Below are 16,314 nucleotides of genomic sequence, written 5' to 3' on the forward strand. Positions count from 1 at the left end.
CAAGTGGAAAGTACAGCAGTCAAGGAAAAGGCAGCTTGCTGGCTCAGGGGAGATTGTCTGAAAGAGGCCTTCCACAAAGGAAAGGGCCAGGGGTCCTCCATTTGAGAGACAGTAAGCAATGGCTCAGTGGTAAAGAATCCCGCCTGCCAATGCAGGAGAGGTAGTTTGGATACCTGGATGGGGGAAGATGCCCTGGAGAAGGAAATGACAACCCATTCCACTACTCTTGCCTGGAGAGTCCCATGGACAGAGCAGCCTGGTGGGCTCCATACAGTCCATGGGGTCGCAAACGGAGTGAGACCCGACTTAGCGACTAAAGAACAGCAGCAAAGTGCATCCTTCTTACCCAGCCTCTGCCTGCTTCCGTCCTCTTCCTCTCTCCTCCCTCAGTCCCTCCCTCCCTTCCTGCCCCCTCCTCCCCAAGGCACCACGCATATTTGGCAAGATTAAGGTGTCACCTCTCATATTACAAGGCGTGTTGATTGCAGGCAAAGACAGACCCACCAGCTCAGGACAAAACCCCCCTCGAGTTGGGAAAAGGCACAAACTTTTCCCGAGGTCGCCTAGGTCCTGGCAAAACGAGGCAGTCAGCTAGCGCCGGGCATCTGCAGAACAAATCGGTTTTAAACTCAAGCTGCCTAGTCTTTTTCTTTTTTTTCCTTCTGATTTTTTTTTTTTTTTTTTCAAATTTAAGTTTGCCCCCTTCTCCCTTCCCCCTCCTCCCTCCAGACTGCGGGTGACCGAGGAGCGGCCGGCAGAACAGCCAGGACTTGTTTTTAACCCATTCCTCGCTGCAGCGGGAGCCAATCACCTCTCTTCTGGCCATCTTCGGGGTCACGGACGACCTGGAGCTCCAGCGAAGAGCCCAGAGAACTTGGCCAGTGGAACTGGATCTGGGACCCGAATCCCGCCTTTGACTGCTCGGCAGCCGGGGTGGGGGTGGGGGGTGCAAGTGCGGGAAGTGGGGGAGGGCAGGGGGGCGGGCCAGAGCCGAGCGAGAAAACCGGGACCCGGCAGCGCACGCCCAGTGCAAACCTTCATGGTGCCGCGCGCCGGCTGGAGGGGACAGCTCAGCAGCCTAGTCTGGCCAGGAGGAGGACCCGAACCTATTGGCGCGAGGGAGGCACTGAAGCGAGACCCTCCCCTCCCCAGGGACCGCTCGAGGTGACGCCCCTGGGCCTCAGTGGGCGCTTCCGGCCGTTTTCGATGTGGCAGCCTCCAGCAGCCAGCAAAATGATGAGGCAGGTACAATCTATCTAGTACGCAGACCCCAGGCTCCCCATCCCTTCCCACCTCCCCTCGGACCGGCGACCTCACTCCGCGGCGGGTTCGGCCTGATTTGGTAGGTGCAGTGCACTTCATACTTCTTGGTGTCTGACCAAATGCTCCAACAAGTCAAAGGAATTCGGATATATATATATATGAACCTGGACCCCAGCGGAAACGTAGCGTGTGCTGCTTAAGGCAGGGCGCGGGGAGAAGTGATGCCTACTGACTCCCCTCCCCCAATGTCGCGTGAGTCCAGAGGTCCAGGCAAGAGATGGGGTGAGGGGTCGCGGAGATGGCACAGAGGAAGAAGTGGGGGGACATGGAGATAAGGATCCCCACGCCACGACCCCGGGGACTGGAGGGCAAAACACTGAAACTCTGGGTTAACTCATTGACCCTTAAGTGACATTTTCCAGCCCCCCACCACTTCTCTTGATGGCAAATGGGCCAAAGCAAGATGACTTAAGTTGGTAAATTTAGAGACCGAGCTCGCCGCAAGCGGGGTCTAATGGACAGCTAAAATTATCTCGAAATAAGAGATTTTTGCCCCCTGTTCTTCCATTCCTCGAATAATCGCCGGGTGGGGAAGTGGACGTCACTGCTTTCGGAGCGCTTAGAAAAGTCGGTCTGGCGCTGGCCTTCCCGCGCGGTCCCCGCCTGCAGACCGGTGGATGCTGAAAGGGCGCAAGGCTGCAGGGGCAGACCCTCGTTTGGATGGAAGGGACTTAGGAGGAGCTGAAGGCTTCGTGGAGTGGGAGCCTCCGATTCATCACCCCTCCCTTCCAAGCTCAGGCTCGCACAAACACACACAGGCGCACACACAACCGCCCGTCCCTGGGTCCCCTGACTCCCACCCCACACCTCTCTGGCTTGATCCCCCTGCACCGACGGCTGCGCCCTAGGAGCTGGTCCCGGAGCGGCGAGCACCCCTGGGAGCGGTACCCGGGGCACGCTCTGGTGGCGGGGAGGGTGTAGGACCCACCGGTGGACTTGGTAGCGGGTGGGAAGAGGTCTGGAACCGGAAGGTTCTGAGGGGTTTGCACATTAGACCCCCAGCCGCCTTGGGGAAAGGGGCAAGAAAGAGCCTTCCGCTTTGTAAAGAAAAACCTTAAATAAAAAGCAAAAAGAAGATCAAAAAGAATTTTTTCAAGAAAAGGAACAAATAAGACAGGCTGACCGCATGAACGTGTAAAGTGCAGTGAAAAGTTGAATATCTCGTTTTTGTTTTTTTCCTGGATCTCTAAAAGGGAGATCGAGGGGGCAAACCGAAGCATACATTCCTTGGAAGTCGGGGGTATTTTTCTTTAAGAGCGGCTATGGGAAATGACCCGGTCCCCTCACTGGCCCCCGACCCCAGCCGGAGGGGCGCTGGGGCGCAGGCGTGCGCGGCGGGCGGCGCGCGGGGGCGGGCGGCGCGGCGCCGAAGGGGTTAAGGCGCTGAGCGCGGAGCCATCTGGCCGGGTTGGCTGGTTATAACCGCGCAGATTATGTTCGCGGGACTCAGAGTTGAAGGCTCCTCTCCCTACCGAGCAGCTCCGCGCGCGGCCCCGGAGAGAGCCCGGCGCAACTACTTTCTTCCCTCGCTTTTCTTTCTCTTGCTCTTTTTGTCCCCTGCTGGGGGGTGGCAGCGGCGGAGTGGGGGAGACTTTGGATGACCGAGCTCGCGTCCACCTTTCTCTTCATGTCGACGTCCCTGGAAACAGTCACACGGATGCCATGGTTACTTCTGCCACGGTAAGGGGAGGCGGGCGCGCTGGGTGGGCAGGTTCGGGGGCCCGGGGGCCCAGTAGGGGGATGGACTGGGGGACCCGCGCGGGGCCCCGGCCCCGGCTCCGCACCCGACCCCCACCCCATCGCGCTGCGGTCCCGCACTTTCCCTGGCTCTTGTCTTCCCGAAGTTTACGCCGGGATCTGCCCAGGCCATGGAGAGATCACGGCTACCCCTGCGCGCATACAGACATATACACACTCACACACACACACACACACACACACACACACACTCTCTCTCTCTCTCACTCACTCTTCCCCACCTCGTCTCTCCCGTCCCTCGGCTGCCGCGGGAGAAACCGCCCAATATCTGGGAAAGTGATCAGGTTTAAGGGACCAGGATTGGAAATGGGGGGCGGAGGCGAGGGGAAAGGGAGACGACGGAAGGGCAAGGAAGGGCTTCGGCAGAACCGCCAGCCCCTCATCATCACACCCGTCTGTTCGCGCAGAGGAGCTCCCCGCGCACCCCGTAACAAAGAGGGTGGCAGGCGGATCCGGGGAGGCGAGGGAGCCGCCGCCGCTCCCCGCACGCGCCCCCGGCGCCGGGTTCGCCGCGGCGCAGGGCTTTCGACTCTCCTCCCCCTCTGGGGCCCGGAGGGACTGGGGGAGGGGATGTGGAGCTCCAGACCTGGAGAGACGCTTCCCAGTTTGGGGAGTTGAGACTCCTCGCGGCGCGGCTACCTGCCGGAGTCCCCCTACCTCCGCTCGGAGCTTCCTGGGAAAGCTCAGAGCACCCCGGGGCTCGTGCAGGCCGGTGGCCACCCCACCCTGGGTCTCCGCGCCGCCGATGTCGGAGCTGCGTGCGCGGCCCGCGCCTCTGAGTCCCCGGCGGGGAGCGGCGGGCGCGGGGGGCCTGGCGACCACTGGGGAGTCCCTCCTGTTCCTCCGGGCCAGCTCTAGGAATCGGAGGTGCGGGGAGGCTGGGAGGCCCGGGGCGCGACGCATATAGGTCGGACTTCAGAGCCCCCCCACCCCCCACCCCACCAAGGACCAAAGTGCTCCGTGGCCCGAGAGCTCCAAGTCACACTCAGAAGGAAATTTGGGAAGTTTGGGAGTTGAAGGTTCGGGAAAGGAGGGACTGGGTGGGGGAGGGGACTGTCCTGGTGGCTTTCGGGCGCGAGGAGGAGACCCTGCTTCTTTGGGGGAGTTGGGCGGCTGCGTTCCTCAGGCACCGAGACCCGCGCGCCGAACCGGGTGGCGGCTGCTGACTAGTTAGGATCCCTCTCGCTGGATCCCTGGCTGGGAGCTTCCAGGTGCAGGAAACTCCGAACTAGGCCGCCTGGTCTAGACCTCTGGCGGCAGGTTCAGAGGTCTGAGTGCAGGCGGCTGCCACACGGCAGCCAGAGCGCAGGGCTCCGAGCTGGAGAGCTGGCGACTGAGCGCTTTGGTCTTGTTTATGTGCGCTATGAGCAGGGGGCGGGAGCTCGAGGGTGGGGTGGGGTGGGGTGGGGGCGGGCTAAAAGGGGTGGGTGTCACCCCAGGACTCAGCCGCTTACCGACTGTGCTGGGAGACCTGCTTTTTACTGAAGAGATACCCCCTCCCACCCTGCAGAACCTAGAGCCGAGTCTCAACCCACCTTTCCAAACGTCAGGATGGAGAAAGTTGTAACGCGAGGGAACTTTGCGGTCGGTTCTATTTTCCCAGCGCTCAAAAATTCTCCGACGTCCTCCGCCTGCCCCCACTTAACGCCCCCCCCCACACACACACAAAGAAGGTGGGAGGGGGGGTGTAGGATTCAGGGGAGAAAATCCAAAGGCCTCTGCATTGGCCTTTAATGCTCAGACCTGGGTATGGCGTTAGAAGAGGGGGAGATGGTAAGAAAGGGGGCTCTGAATAGTGTTGGGGGGCAGGAGGAAGTCTGCGGGGCTGCAGTAGGAGCGCGCGCGGGTTTGCGCAGCTGTGGACTGTTTTGTAGCTCTAAGTGGAGGGTTTGGCTCTGGGCTAACAGGATCTGTGTCCTGTGGGGGGCCATCGGGGACCCCTGGGCGCTGTTTGGTCAGGGAAGGAGGTTGCTGGAAAATCAGAGTGCTGGCGCTCCCTCTGCTGAGTGTGCAGGTGGAGATATTTGTTTCTGAGGGTCTCTTTCAGGGGCGCACGGCTGCCAAGCAGCAGGTGAGAGCATGTGGGCACATAGGTGTACTAATGAGAAATCTGTGCCCGCTAAGGGTGTCAGAACAAGAGAGGTACGGTGTGTTTCAGCAGATGGCTTGTGCGTGCCTGCGCAGACACACGGAGTGGGTGTGGCGTGGGAGGACGGCCGTGGGGGGTGGGACGTGTGTGGAAGGTTGGGCTAGGCGCTTTCTGATTACCAAAGGGACGGGGGCCGGGGGCTGGGGGCGGTTATTATCTGCAAAGATCAGAGTGTGAACTTTGTGAATGAGTCCTGGGGAATTTGGCTGGAATGGCACTGGGGTCTGTGGGGAACAGGAAAGTGTGGGTTCAGACACTTATTCTAGAGAGATGGGGCACGTGCAGAAAAAGATGCTGAAGTGGTTTTCACTTTCTCCTCCTCTACATCCCCTACCCCAGAGAGGAGGGGACTGGAGAAGGCTTAAGGTGAGGGATGCGCTTTTAAGGGGAAAAGTCTTCTGTGTGTTGGCACGGGTGGGGATGTGCGTGCAAGATTGGAGTGAGCGGAGAAATGTGCTTTGCATGCCTAGTGGTGGGGATGCATGTGCAGTATTGGAGTGAGAGGAGAAATGTGCTTTGCATGCCTAGTGGTGGGGATGCATGTTGTATGATGGTTATAATGGGTTTTTCAATTTAATAAAGTAATTCACCATCACCAATTATTATTGATCATCAATTAAAACGTGTGAAATGCCTGCTGGAGGCTCAGCCCATTCCTGGGCTCTGGGGCATGGCATGGTGCCCTAGAAAAATTCTTCCCAGGGCTCAGCCAACTCCTGCAGTTTTGCCAGGAGGAACCAGGAGAGCTCGGTGCTAGAGGTTTCTTTAAGAACTGTAATTCAGTTTCAAGAGATGTTTATGGATCTTGGAGGCCAAAGGGAAGCTGACTTGAAATATATCTGTGGTTTTGTAGAAAGATAGGGATGATGGATAGTTTTGTGTGTTAAGGAGGGAGCTGAGGGCTGTTACTGTTTCTTGCAGTGAGTGTAGGCTGGGAATGGGAGGGGGCAGCAAGCCGGGTCAGAATGCAAGTCCTGATAGACCTGAGGGTGGCGTTTCTGAGAGCACAGCAGGGATGAAGCTTCCTGTGTAGGGCTGCATAAGGGTGAGGCAGTGATCAGGTGGAAGATGCAAGGAAGATGCAGCTTGGGAGTGTTAGTCTTGGATGACTTCTGAGCTGAGTGGAAAGCTGATGTGTGTGCACGTGTATGTGCACACACACACTACAGAGTTGGAGTGAAGAACCTGGGAGGAGGCTAGCCTGAAGGACCAGAGGGGTGTATGTTCTGGCTCTGGTTGGGGTGGTGGGGTGTATGTTTTTGCAGGAATTCTTTGGGGCCGAGGAAGGATGCAAATTGTCTTGGACGCTCAAATGTGTATCGTGTGGGTCAAAGTTTGAAAGGTACAGTTAAAAGAAGGGTTGCAGGCTTTTGGAAGCGTTTGGGGAGGGAGAGGAGTGTGATGTTGGTTGGGTTCATATCAGCAGGAGCTGGGGAGGTGACTGGGATGGAGCAGGGGGAAGGGTATGCTCTGGCTGCATACCTGCTGACCTAGAACCTCCTTTTTAAGGCCTGTTGCTGAAAGAGCATAAACAATCCTCTTGTATTTGACTCAAGACATTTTTGAATTCCTGAAATGACAGGTGTGCCATTTTGAGGTTCTACCTTATCTGTAGAGGAAATTCCTCTTTGGAAGAGGGTTGATACAGGGCCTGAGCCTTGGGCAGAGGCTCTCGCAGTGGTGAGAGGATGGTGTGGTGGAGATGGAAGGCTTCCCATTGGGTATGCCTCGGTTCCAATCCAGTCCTGCCACTTTGGAGCAGGGTGATTTCAGGAAACGTCTCTAATCTCTCTGATCCTTTCTTATTTCTCTTTGTGTAAAATGATATTGTCTGCTATGACTCAATGAGAGGAAAGTTCACTCTGCTCCCACCCGCCCCCCCAGTCAAACCTTGGTGTGTTTAGCAGTACAGAGCCTTACTTGGAGATGACATGAGCTTGAATACAGGTGCTAGCATGGATGTGAACCATTGCAAAGACGGATCCTGAACCTCTTTCTCTTTACAGTACATGTTATGTCCACTGATTATCTGCTGCTCATCCACTGTGCAAACAGAACTTTTGTGGCCGCCTCAGATTACTCATCTGTAAAATGGAGATAGCCAAGCCTAGAAGATTATTGATGGAGGGCTGTATTCCTGAAAGGCCTTTGGAGGATTCAGAAGAAAGGTGGTCCACAAATGAACGTTACTAATGATCTGAGACAGACGTCTTCCTTTGCTGCGGACCATGACGCCAAAAGAAATGCGATTTTGAGAACAAAGAAAGTAGTTATTGTTTTTTGGCATGTTAGAATTAAAGAGGAGCAAAGTCCAGGCATCCTGGGTTGCCATGAAGGGCTGTTTTTCTCTGGGCTGTGGATCCTGGGGGGCACAGGCTGTGGATCTGTGATATGGCAGACACCCAGTGCAGCAAGTTGGCGTGGCCCACTTTCCCCAGAGACAAAAATGGAGACCAAAGAGGGGCCAGAAAACCCACTCAAGCCTCCGAGTTCTCCCAGAAGTCAGCACACGCTGTCAACTGCTGGCGCAGAGTCAGGCTCCCATCCTTGAGTTCAGTGGCCATAAATAGTCAGGAGCTAAGCTATTTCCATGAGGCACTAAACCAATTCCGTTGCTTTTCTTGGCGAGATTGGGCCAATTAAGTTGATTGGAAGAGGTCACTGCTGATGGCGCTCACATTCCCCAGGCGGGACAGGCCAGCAGAGTTTAATTACATAACATTTCCCATCTCTGCAGCTCCCCTCCTCAGTGGATCAGATGTGCAGGCCTCCCCCTCGGCCCCTCCATCCAGGAGGGCTAATGGAGCAGGCAGTTTCTGCTCCAGGCTTCTCCAGACCCTTCCCCAAGCAGTTACAGTGCTCCCTCCCTAACTGCAAGGAATGTAAATCCACGTGTTGGCTGGAATGAACCCACCACCTTGCTTCCCAACCTTCCCCAGCTGCTGTTTTACTCTTTAATGAGGCAGGCAGTTTCTGGCGGTGGGGACGTTGAGCTAGTGATCGTTGCTAGGGTTTTTGATTTAGCGTTCTTTAAAACTGGGTCTGTTGGAGAAGGACCAGATCAACTGGAGACCAGCTTAAGACCCGAGGCGGGCTGATGATAAGGGCTGTGGATGTACTTTGTGCGTGGATCGGCATGAGCAGAAAGAGAGGAGAATGGGGCTGTGTGTGGGGTGGGGGCATGGGGGCATAAGGGGGGCCCTGGGTGGGCAGGAGGCATTCTTAGAGCTTGTGATGTGGGTGGTAGGTGTATGGTGCCTGGCTCAGATTGAATGGGCATCGTATTGTGTCTTACAGAAGAGCCAGGTTGTGGAAGAAGCTGCAAACAGCTTCCCCGCCCACCCCCCCACCCCCCCACCCCCCCCCGGATTATTTGTATCTGGGGATGGAGGATGTGTGAGCTTTTAGGAAGTACGAGGTCAGTGCAGATGGAGCCTCATTCTTGCCTGAACAGATTTCTATTAAGATCGAGGCTGGGCAATGGAAGTCTTCCAGAAAACTCGCTTTAGAACCTATGAAAGCGCATGTAGATGGACCAAGATCTTAAAAGTCTTTTCTTATTATCCTGATAGTTTTCCATACATCAGGCTTTCCTTCTACCTAAAAACACCAAGGGACTAAGTGTGCACCCACCCCTGGGTGGTGAGAATGCATGGGCTGTTTTGTGTCCACATCTGTGTCGTGGTCCTTCTCAAGCAGTCTTAACTGGAAACCCCCAGAGGCTGTTTGTCTCTGGGCGTCCTCCCAGGACTAACCTCTGGCTGGCTGTATGGTTTCCCTGAAGAAGGATCTTGAAGTGAAATTTGGTGTGGTCTGTTGTGATGGCTCACTTTTCAGCAGCATCTCCGGAAAAGGTGTCTGTTGAGTCCCAGACCTCCTGTGGGTTTGTTTAATCGGGGATTTTTGAAAGGATTGAGGTTCTTGCTCATCCAAGACCATACTGATCTCAAAAGACTCTCAGGCCAAGGTCATCTTAAGCAGCCCAGGGCAGCAGAAAGCCTGCTGACTTGGAAGTAGGGGACCAGTTTGCCGCCAGTCACTAGTCAGCTGTTGCTTTGTGACCCAGGCCTGGATGTACCCATCTGTCAATGGAAAACTTGAACTAGAGGATCTCAAAGTCCATCCCAGCTGCACCATCAGAGGATTTTACAGTAGCTTCAGTCTCTTCCTTCATCGGCGCTAATGTGCTTTGGTTAGAGTGCATCTTGGCGTATCTTCAAGCTCCTTTTTTTTTTAATCTTTGGGGAATGGCTGAGTCAAAGGCAGAACGGCACGCAGAGTTTTTGCCATAGTGTTTTGTTTTAGCCAAGAACGTTCTCAAAGTTGGCTCTGCCTGCACAGTGTGGACAGAGCTGGAAGGGGTGGGGTTTGGCTTTCTGGTAGAACATTGGAAAAGTCCCTGATGCTGGGAGGGATTGGGGGCAGGAGGAGAAGGAGATGACAGAGGATGAGATGGCTGGATGGCATCACTGACTCAATGGACATGAGTTTGAGTAAGCTCTGGGAGTTGGTGGTGGACAGGGAGGCCTGGCATGCTGCGATTCATGGGGTCGCAAAGAGTCGGACACGACTGACTGAACTGAACTGAGACCTGATGCTACTCATCCAGCATCCATGTGAATGCCTGTTAGAATCAGTGTTTCTGACTATGAGAAGTACCCACTTTGAAAATGATTGATGAGGGCGATAGTTAATGTCTGAGTACTTGCTGGACACCAGGGGTTACTGCAAATATCGCATGGTGTTATCTCAGAGCCCAGAATAATCTCTTTTGCAGGTGGGGAGACTGAGGTTATGTGAGGTTAAGGGGTCTGCTTAAGATCTCCATGTGCTGACTTTGTAGCCTGAAACCCATGGCCATTCCAAGTCCATCACCTGCCATTCAGATTCTGTTTCTGCATTCCATGATGTCATCCCGGTGGGGGTTGCTTGATCCCCCTGCAAAGCTTGTCACCCCACAGGGTAGCCTGCTCCACGGGAAGGTTCATTTTCACCTGCAAGACAAATGTTGAGGCTTTCTGGCCACCTGCTGGAAAGCATGCATCAGGTCTGAGCTCCTTTCGCCCTCCCCCTGCACTTCCCATCCTGCTGACAAGGGAATCTGCCCTTCCAGAATGGGGGTATTGATTTAAGCCACAATTGCCTCCTTGTAAACTCTATAAGATTGGAGTCAGACATCTGGTTTTGATCCGCTCACCCACGAGAGGTGGTGGGTCCCAGCCTCCTTGAGACCTGTGATGAGGGTTACACAAAGTCAGAGTAAAAGAGGATAACATGAAGGGCCTTCAGAATTTGGAGACCCCTAGTCCTTGAAAGGCTGGGGAACCCGCTCCATGTATACTGGGACCAAACATAGATTTCTTGCTGAGAGGTTGAAGGCAGGAGTTGCTGCCAAAGACTGGGGTCCCCAGGCTCTGCTTGATGCAAAGCAGAGCAGTTGTAGGGTCCCCCATCCCGGGCACTTGCTTGCTGCATGCCCTTCTCTGGGCAGTCACAAAAGTAGGGAAGCCAAAGAGGTTCTCAGGGTGCATATTGCCATCCCTGGAGGGTGTGACTTCAGGCTCTTGTCTTTTCTCCCTCCACTGACCTTCCCATCTCCATCACCACACACACATTTTCAAAGTGATGAATGGGAATGACTTTGTTCTGTTGCTGAAAGGTATTTGCAATGTGCTTGTAAATATACAACAATCACCTAATGCCTGTGCAATTGTGGGTGCTCAAAAGGTTTGTGTTCGCTCTATTTAAGATGACGTTCCATGTGTAGGGGGATGCTTTCTTCTTTGTAATAGCCCTATTATTATCATTTTTATGATAGAGAGCTGGGTCTTGCACCCCCTCCCCCACTCCGTGTTCTCTCTGTTTTTAGGTCTGAACCCCTGGCATTTAAAAATATCCTCCCCCTCTGGCTCCAGATCGTCCCTTAGGGAATAAAGTTCAAGTTCCTAGTCTGGGATTATTTCCATTCTGTGTCTCGTGGACCTCCTCCTGATGGGGCTCATCCATCCCGTGCTTTCACTGGGTCCAAGAGGGAAAATACAGCTCTGGGAACCACTTGTTTCCCAACATATGTGTCCTGGGATAGGAAGGACCCCAGCCCTCCTGACACCCACCTTGTTCCTCCTTGAATAGCTCATCTCACCTCTTACTGCGCGAAGCTCCATCACATCCGACTCTCACATCCGACTCTCTGCGGCTGCATGGACTGTAGCCCACCAGGCTCCTCTGTCTGTTGGATTTCCCAGGCTAGAATACTCAAGTAGGGTGCCATTTCCTCCTCCAGGGCACCACTCCTTGAGAAGGACTCAAACTAGCCATGCGACCTTGAGCAAACCATGCTCCCTCCATGGGCCTCTGTTTCCTCTTGCGGAAAAAGAAGGAGTTGGATTCACTGGAAGGTCAAAAGGCCCCTGGCCATCATGACAGTTCACACGTTCCACATCTTTGTTGCTCCCCAAGCCTCCCGGGGCCCCTGCCTGGGGATTTCCGGGTATCCCTGGTGCTCTTGGAGGACTTAACGTGCAGTGATGCGGAGGGGGTGGAGGAGGAAATGAAGTTATGTGATGCCAGATAAGTTCTTCAACTTATGGAGGAGTGCATGTTTATAAAGTGCTGAAGAAGCAAGCTTGCCAGATTTGTGGCAGGTCTTGGACTGGGAGTTAGAAGCATCAGGAGAGGTTTATGTGGGATAAAATATCTCCTTGGGCAGCTGATTTTGGTGAGTGAAATCGGAAAGACCCTGAACCATGAACAGAGACCCCAGACTTCGCCTCTGACAGTTTGGGGAGTCTCTGCTCTACATCAGGTCCCATCTTCCTCCTGTGCTCCGTGGAGACTGAAGGGCTCCCGGAGGCTTAGGTGATCTTCTAAACCTTTCCTGGCACATCACCAATTATGGGAACTGAGGTTTAGTAGAAAGGCCTGGATGGATGGATTAATGTGGAGTATGGCTTCAATGTAGAAGGAAATGTCCTCAGATCACAAGAAGATATGGGTGGCAGAAATATACCTCTGTTCTTGAATTTGTGATGGCCGTGGAGGGTGATTCTGTGTGTATGTTGGACTTAGAAGGCTCTCCCTTCCCCACCAGGGATATTGAAATCATCCTTCAACCTTTCATTTTTCGAGCTACTAATACTTTCACTCTGGGACATCTCTGGTGGCTCAGACCTTGTAAAGAATCTGCCTGCAATGCAGGAGACCTGGGTTCAATCCCTGGGTTGGGAGGATCCCCTGGAGAAGGGAATGGCAACCGTCTCCAGTATTCTTGCCTGGAGAATACTATGGAGCCTGGTGGGCTACAGTCCTCATGGGGTTGCAAAGAGTCAGACATGACTGAGCGACTAACACGAACACTTTTCACATCTTCGATTCACCATTCCTTTCTCCTGGCATCCTTCCTACATCCCTGTCTTCTCACTAGAAGATGAGCACTGCCAAGAAAGAGATCTCATTTTTCATCTCTGTGTCCCCAACCCCTTGACACGTGTTGGGTGAGTGAATGCATGGCAGGTCATCAGGGAGGCCAGCGGTGAGAGGCCAGGCTCAGAGAGGTGACGTGCCTTTCCACGGGTCCAGAGTCGTGTCCTCTGTGTCCCATTTTGGCCTGTCCCGAGGCTGAGATTGGGAAGCTCACTCCCTGCCCACCAGGAAAGGCTGTTCTTGCTCTCTTCAGAGAAGGCCTTCTGCAAATGTAGGTTTTCATGACAGAAGAGTTGGGCGTCACTGCACATGAGTTAAGGGGCTTCCCAGGTGGCTCAGCCATAAAGAACCAGCCTGCCAATGCAGGAGACTCAGGTTCAGTCCCTAGGTTGAGAAGATCCCCTGGAGAAAGAAATGGCAACCCACTCCAGTATTCTTTCCTGGAGAATTCCATGGACAGAGGAGCCTGGTGGGCTACAGTCCCTGGGATCACAAAGAGTCAGAATTTGCGACTAAACAACAACAACATCTCTAGACTTAACGAAAACACGTGTTCAGAGATCATTCATGGCAGAAACCAATGCAGTATTATAAAGCAATTATCCTCCAATTAAAAGTAAACTTTTAAAAAAAGGTTACTCATTGAACAGCCTGTTGTTGGCTGACAAGTCTCAGGATGTGTGCTCGATGCTGGAGAAACTGCAGAGATGAACACTGCAGCTCTGAGCTCCAGAGTCTGGGAGCTGCTGAGGGCAATGGACCACGTACCATATACTAAACATATTTTGGCTTATATCACTGGGCTCCAGGGAGGGGCAGGCTGAGCATGGACGTTCAAATGCAGGGCTCCTGGCTGGAGTGTTGTTTGCTGATGCGAATAATGATAGGGAATCCTCTTGAGCAGCAGTAAGCTGGAGGATCCATGAGGGTCTTCTCTTCTGCTGCAGGACAGTGGTCTTCTCTTCCCTGAGTTCCCCGGGCCAGACCAAGCCTCAGGTGAGGGATGCTCAGAGCCGGTTGTGATGGGAACTCTTGGTTCTTCCCTGGGAGAGCTTGCGGAAGGTGCGTGTTGCATAGGCGTTGGGTCTGGGTGGATGAATAGGTGTGTGTGCTTATGAGTGTGCCTTCCAGCAGTCGCCCTGCTCTTGGCTGTCGTTGGCTCAGGCAGGGGAAGTGCGTCGGCCTGAAGCTCTTCAGAGCCTCTTCTCGAGGCTGTGCTGGGTCCTGTCGGTGACCACTGTTGACACAGGGACAGACTGCCACCTACTGTTCACTCCTGTCCTCTAGGAGTCCCTCCTGCTCAGTGAGCGCCTCGGCACTTTTTTTTTTTCACATCCTGTTTTTAATCGGTCCAGATACCAGCAGAAAAAGAACAGACATCAGGTCCTTATTAAGTGACTTCTTTTGGAATTTAGAAGGGGGTTTTTAAAAAACATAACACATCTGTTGGATATTTTTCTTATCTGCTTAACAGAAATATTACTTGAAGGAGGCCTCATGCCTCTTCTTAATGACCCTGTTGGGTACCTGGGTGCCCTGTAGATCCCCAAGAGGAGAAAGGCTAGGTCCTGCCTTCAAGAGCCTTGCAGTCTAGTTGGGAATCGGGACAGACCTGCGAAGAAACAAGCCACCGGGTGGGGCAAGATATGTTTGGTACTTGGCAAGTGAGTGGCCGGGACCTCCGAGGCTTTGGGGGTTTGGAGGAATGAGGAGTCCTTGTAGGCAGGGTGATGGGGGAAAACAAATGTAGACAGCTAGAGCAGGTCTGCTTTTAGCAAGCCCAGGGTTTGGTGAGTGACTCCTGAGATTGCTGCCAACAGGCTCTGAGCTGGGATCGGGGATCTGGCAGCTTCCTGTGACTCTGGGTTGTCAGTTTGGATGACACCCAGCATCGCATCCCACATTTGCACACGGTGGGAGATGGCTCCCTGTCTCCACCTTGTCAAGGACCAGTAGAGTCAGAGTCCCTCTTGCATCCGCGGCAGGGAGGATGTCTCAAGGTGTGGTCCTGTTCTGACAGCCCCCCCACACGGCGGGAGGGTGAGAACTCCCCCAGGGTCACGGCGGGTGCTGTATAGTACGAGGAGGTGATCGGCTTTCAGGAGGTTTCTGCCCGCTGCTTCTCTCCTGGACCATCCTTCCAAAAACACATCTGCATGGTGCTTGAGTCGAGGAGTTTTTCCAAAAGAAACTACATTAGTTTTCTCGTGTAGGTCATAGCTCAGATCTAAGATTCTTTCATGTTAGAATTCATTCTACCATTGCCTTTATGGAGTTGTTTTTAAAGTATCTAAGACCTTTTTTCCCCTTCTTTTTTCTATTTTCAATTTTATTTATTTACATATTCTATCACATAAAAGGATACAGAAATCCATTAGTTTTTAGCCAAATCAGAATTACCGTTTTTCAGATTTTAAAAGGTCACCCATTTGTATAGATTTATAGAGAAAAAATAATTGTGACTTTCTTTGAATTACTCAGCTGACTATTTATATAGTCATATCACATTTTAGCAAATAGAAAATATTCAGACTTGGCAGTAATTTAAAAAATTTCTAACAAGATTAACTATTTTTCTGCTCAATAAAATAACAAGTGATATTTCTAGTTGGGGACAGTCCAGTGGAAAAAGACACTGGAGCAATATAAAGTATCTAAGATTTTTGATGGCTATCGATTAAAATGGGGGGAAAGTTGCTTTTCATAACTCACTCTCCCATCCTTTCTTTTTTTCCTTTTTTCTTAGCATGCAGGAAACCTTCAGTGTATTTATTCCATGTTCTTGTCTCCCGGTGCGTCTGTGTGTGTGAGAGAGAGAGAACAGAGAGAAAGATATTTTAGATTGTGGTCTATTAGCAAGTCTCGGAAATCAAGTTGGATTGGGGTTGAGTTACTAGTAGGGAGACCTCAGCTTGTCACTCTAATCCTCTGGCGTTTCCCGCTAACGTTTTGGCTCTCTATGAATCGGGACTCTCTCTTCCCAGCCCCCCAGCAGTGTTTACGTCTGCTTTTGGGACTGCTGTATTACGTTACCGTCTGTCTGCAGAAAGTCTTCTGAGTTCTTGGGGAACCTCTCGACAGAGGCACAGTCAAGGATGGAGCCTTAGCGTGGGTCTGAGTTTTGACTGTGAAGGGAAAAAAGGGGGGGCTTTAGCAGTTGGAGAAGAATTCCCGTTGTTTATCATGTGTTTTCCATGGCACAGCGGTGTCTGTGACTCTTACTTGAAGAGAGAGAGTGAGCAGAGGCTGAGATAGAAGTTGAAAGGGAGATTCTTCCAAGAGCAGCCAATAGGGAGGAAGAGGCTTGCTGGGTTCCCAGCCGTGAACGTGGGAGGCTTTCTGATGGTCTGTGGTGTGATTTGTAATTGTGGGTGAAAGTAGGAGGAGAGGGGAGAGTTCCAGGTGAGGAGGCAGGTGGAAAGAGGCCCCAGGTGAGAGAAAAAGGTGGAAGTGAAAGTGCTCAGTCGTGTCCAACTCTTTGCAACCCCATGGACTGTAGCCCGCCAGGGTCCTCAGTCCATGGGATTCTCCAGGCAAGAATATTGGAATGGATTGCCATTCCCTTCTCTAGGGGATCTTCCCATCCCAGGGATTGAGCCTGGGTCTCCTGCATTGCAAGTGGATTCTTTACCATCTGAGCCACAGGTGAGGGAAACCAGGGA

At 53.0% G+C, this 16,314-nt stretch overlaps 1 protein-coding gene across 4 annotated transcripts in view; it reads left to right on the forward strand.

Annotated features, from left to right (window-relative positions):
• The first annotated feature begins 986 nt into the window (after window positions 1-986).
• NTF3 (neurotrophin 3) overlaps window positions 987-16,314 on the forward strand; it is a 78,400-nt gene continuing 63,072 nt past the window's right edge. The window contains exon 1 of one of the 4 annotated variants that reach the window (XM_043882489.1): window positions 987-1,241. Coding sequence is in view for 1 of the 4 variants with exons in the window: in XM_043882488.1 (XP_043738423.1) it covers window positions 2,986-3,003 (18 nt within the window). In the remaining 3 variants the exon portion in view is untranslated. The other 3 variants (XM_043882491.1, XM_043882490.1, XM_043882488.1) reach the window with 3 other exon arrangements.

The sequence above is a fragment of the Cervus elaphus genome, chromosome 22 (assembly GCF_910594005.1).
Source record: "Cervus elaphus chromosome 22, mCerEla1.1, whole genome shotgun sequence".
In the NCBI taxonomy this organism is placed as follows: domain Eukaryota; kingdom Metazoa; phylum Chordata; class Mammalia; order Artiodactyla; family Cervidae; genus Cervus; species Cervus elaphus.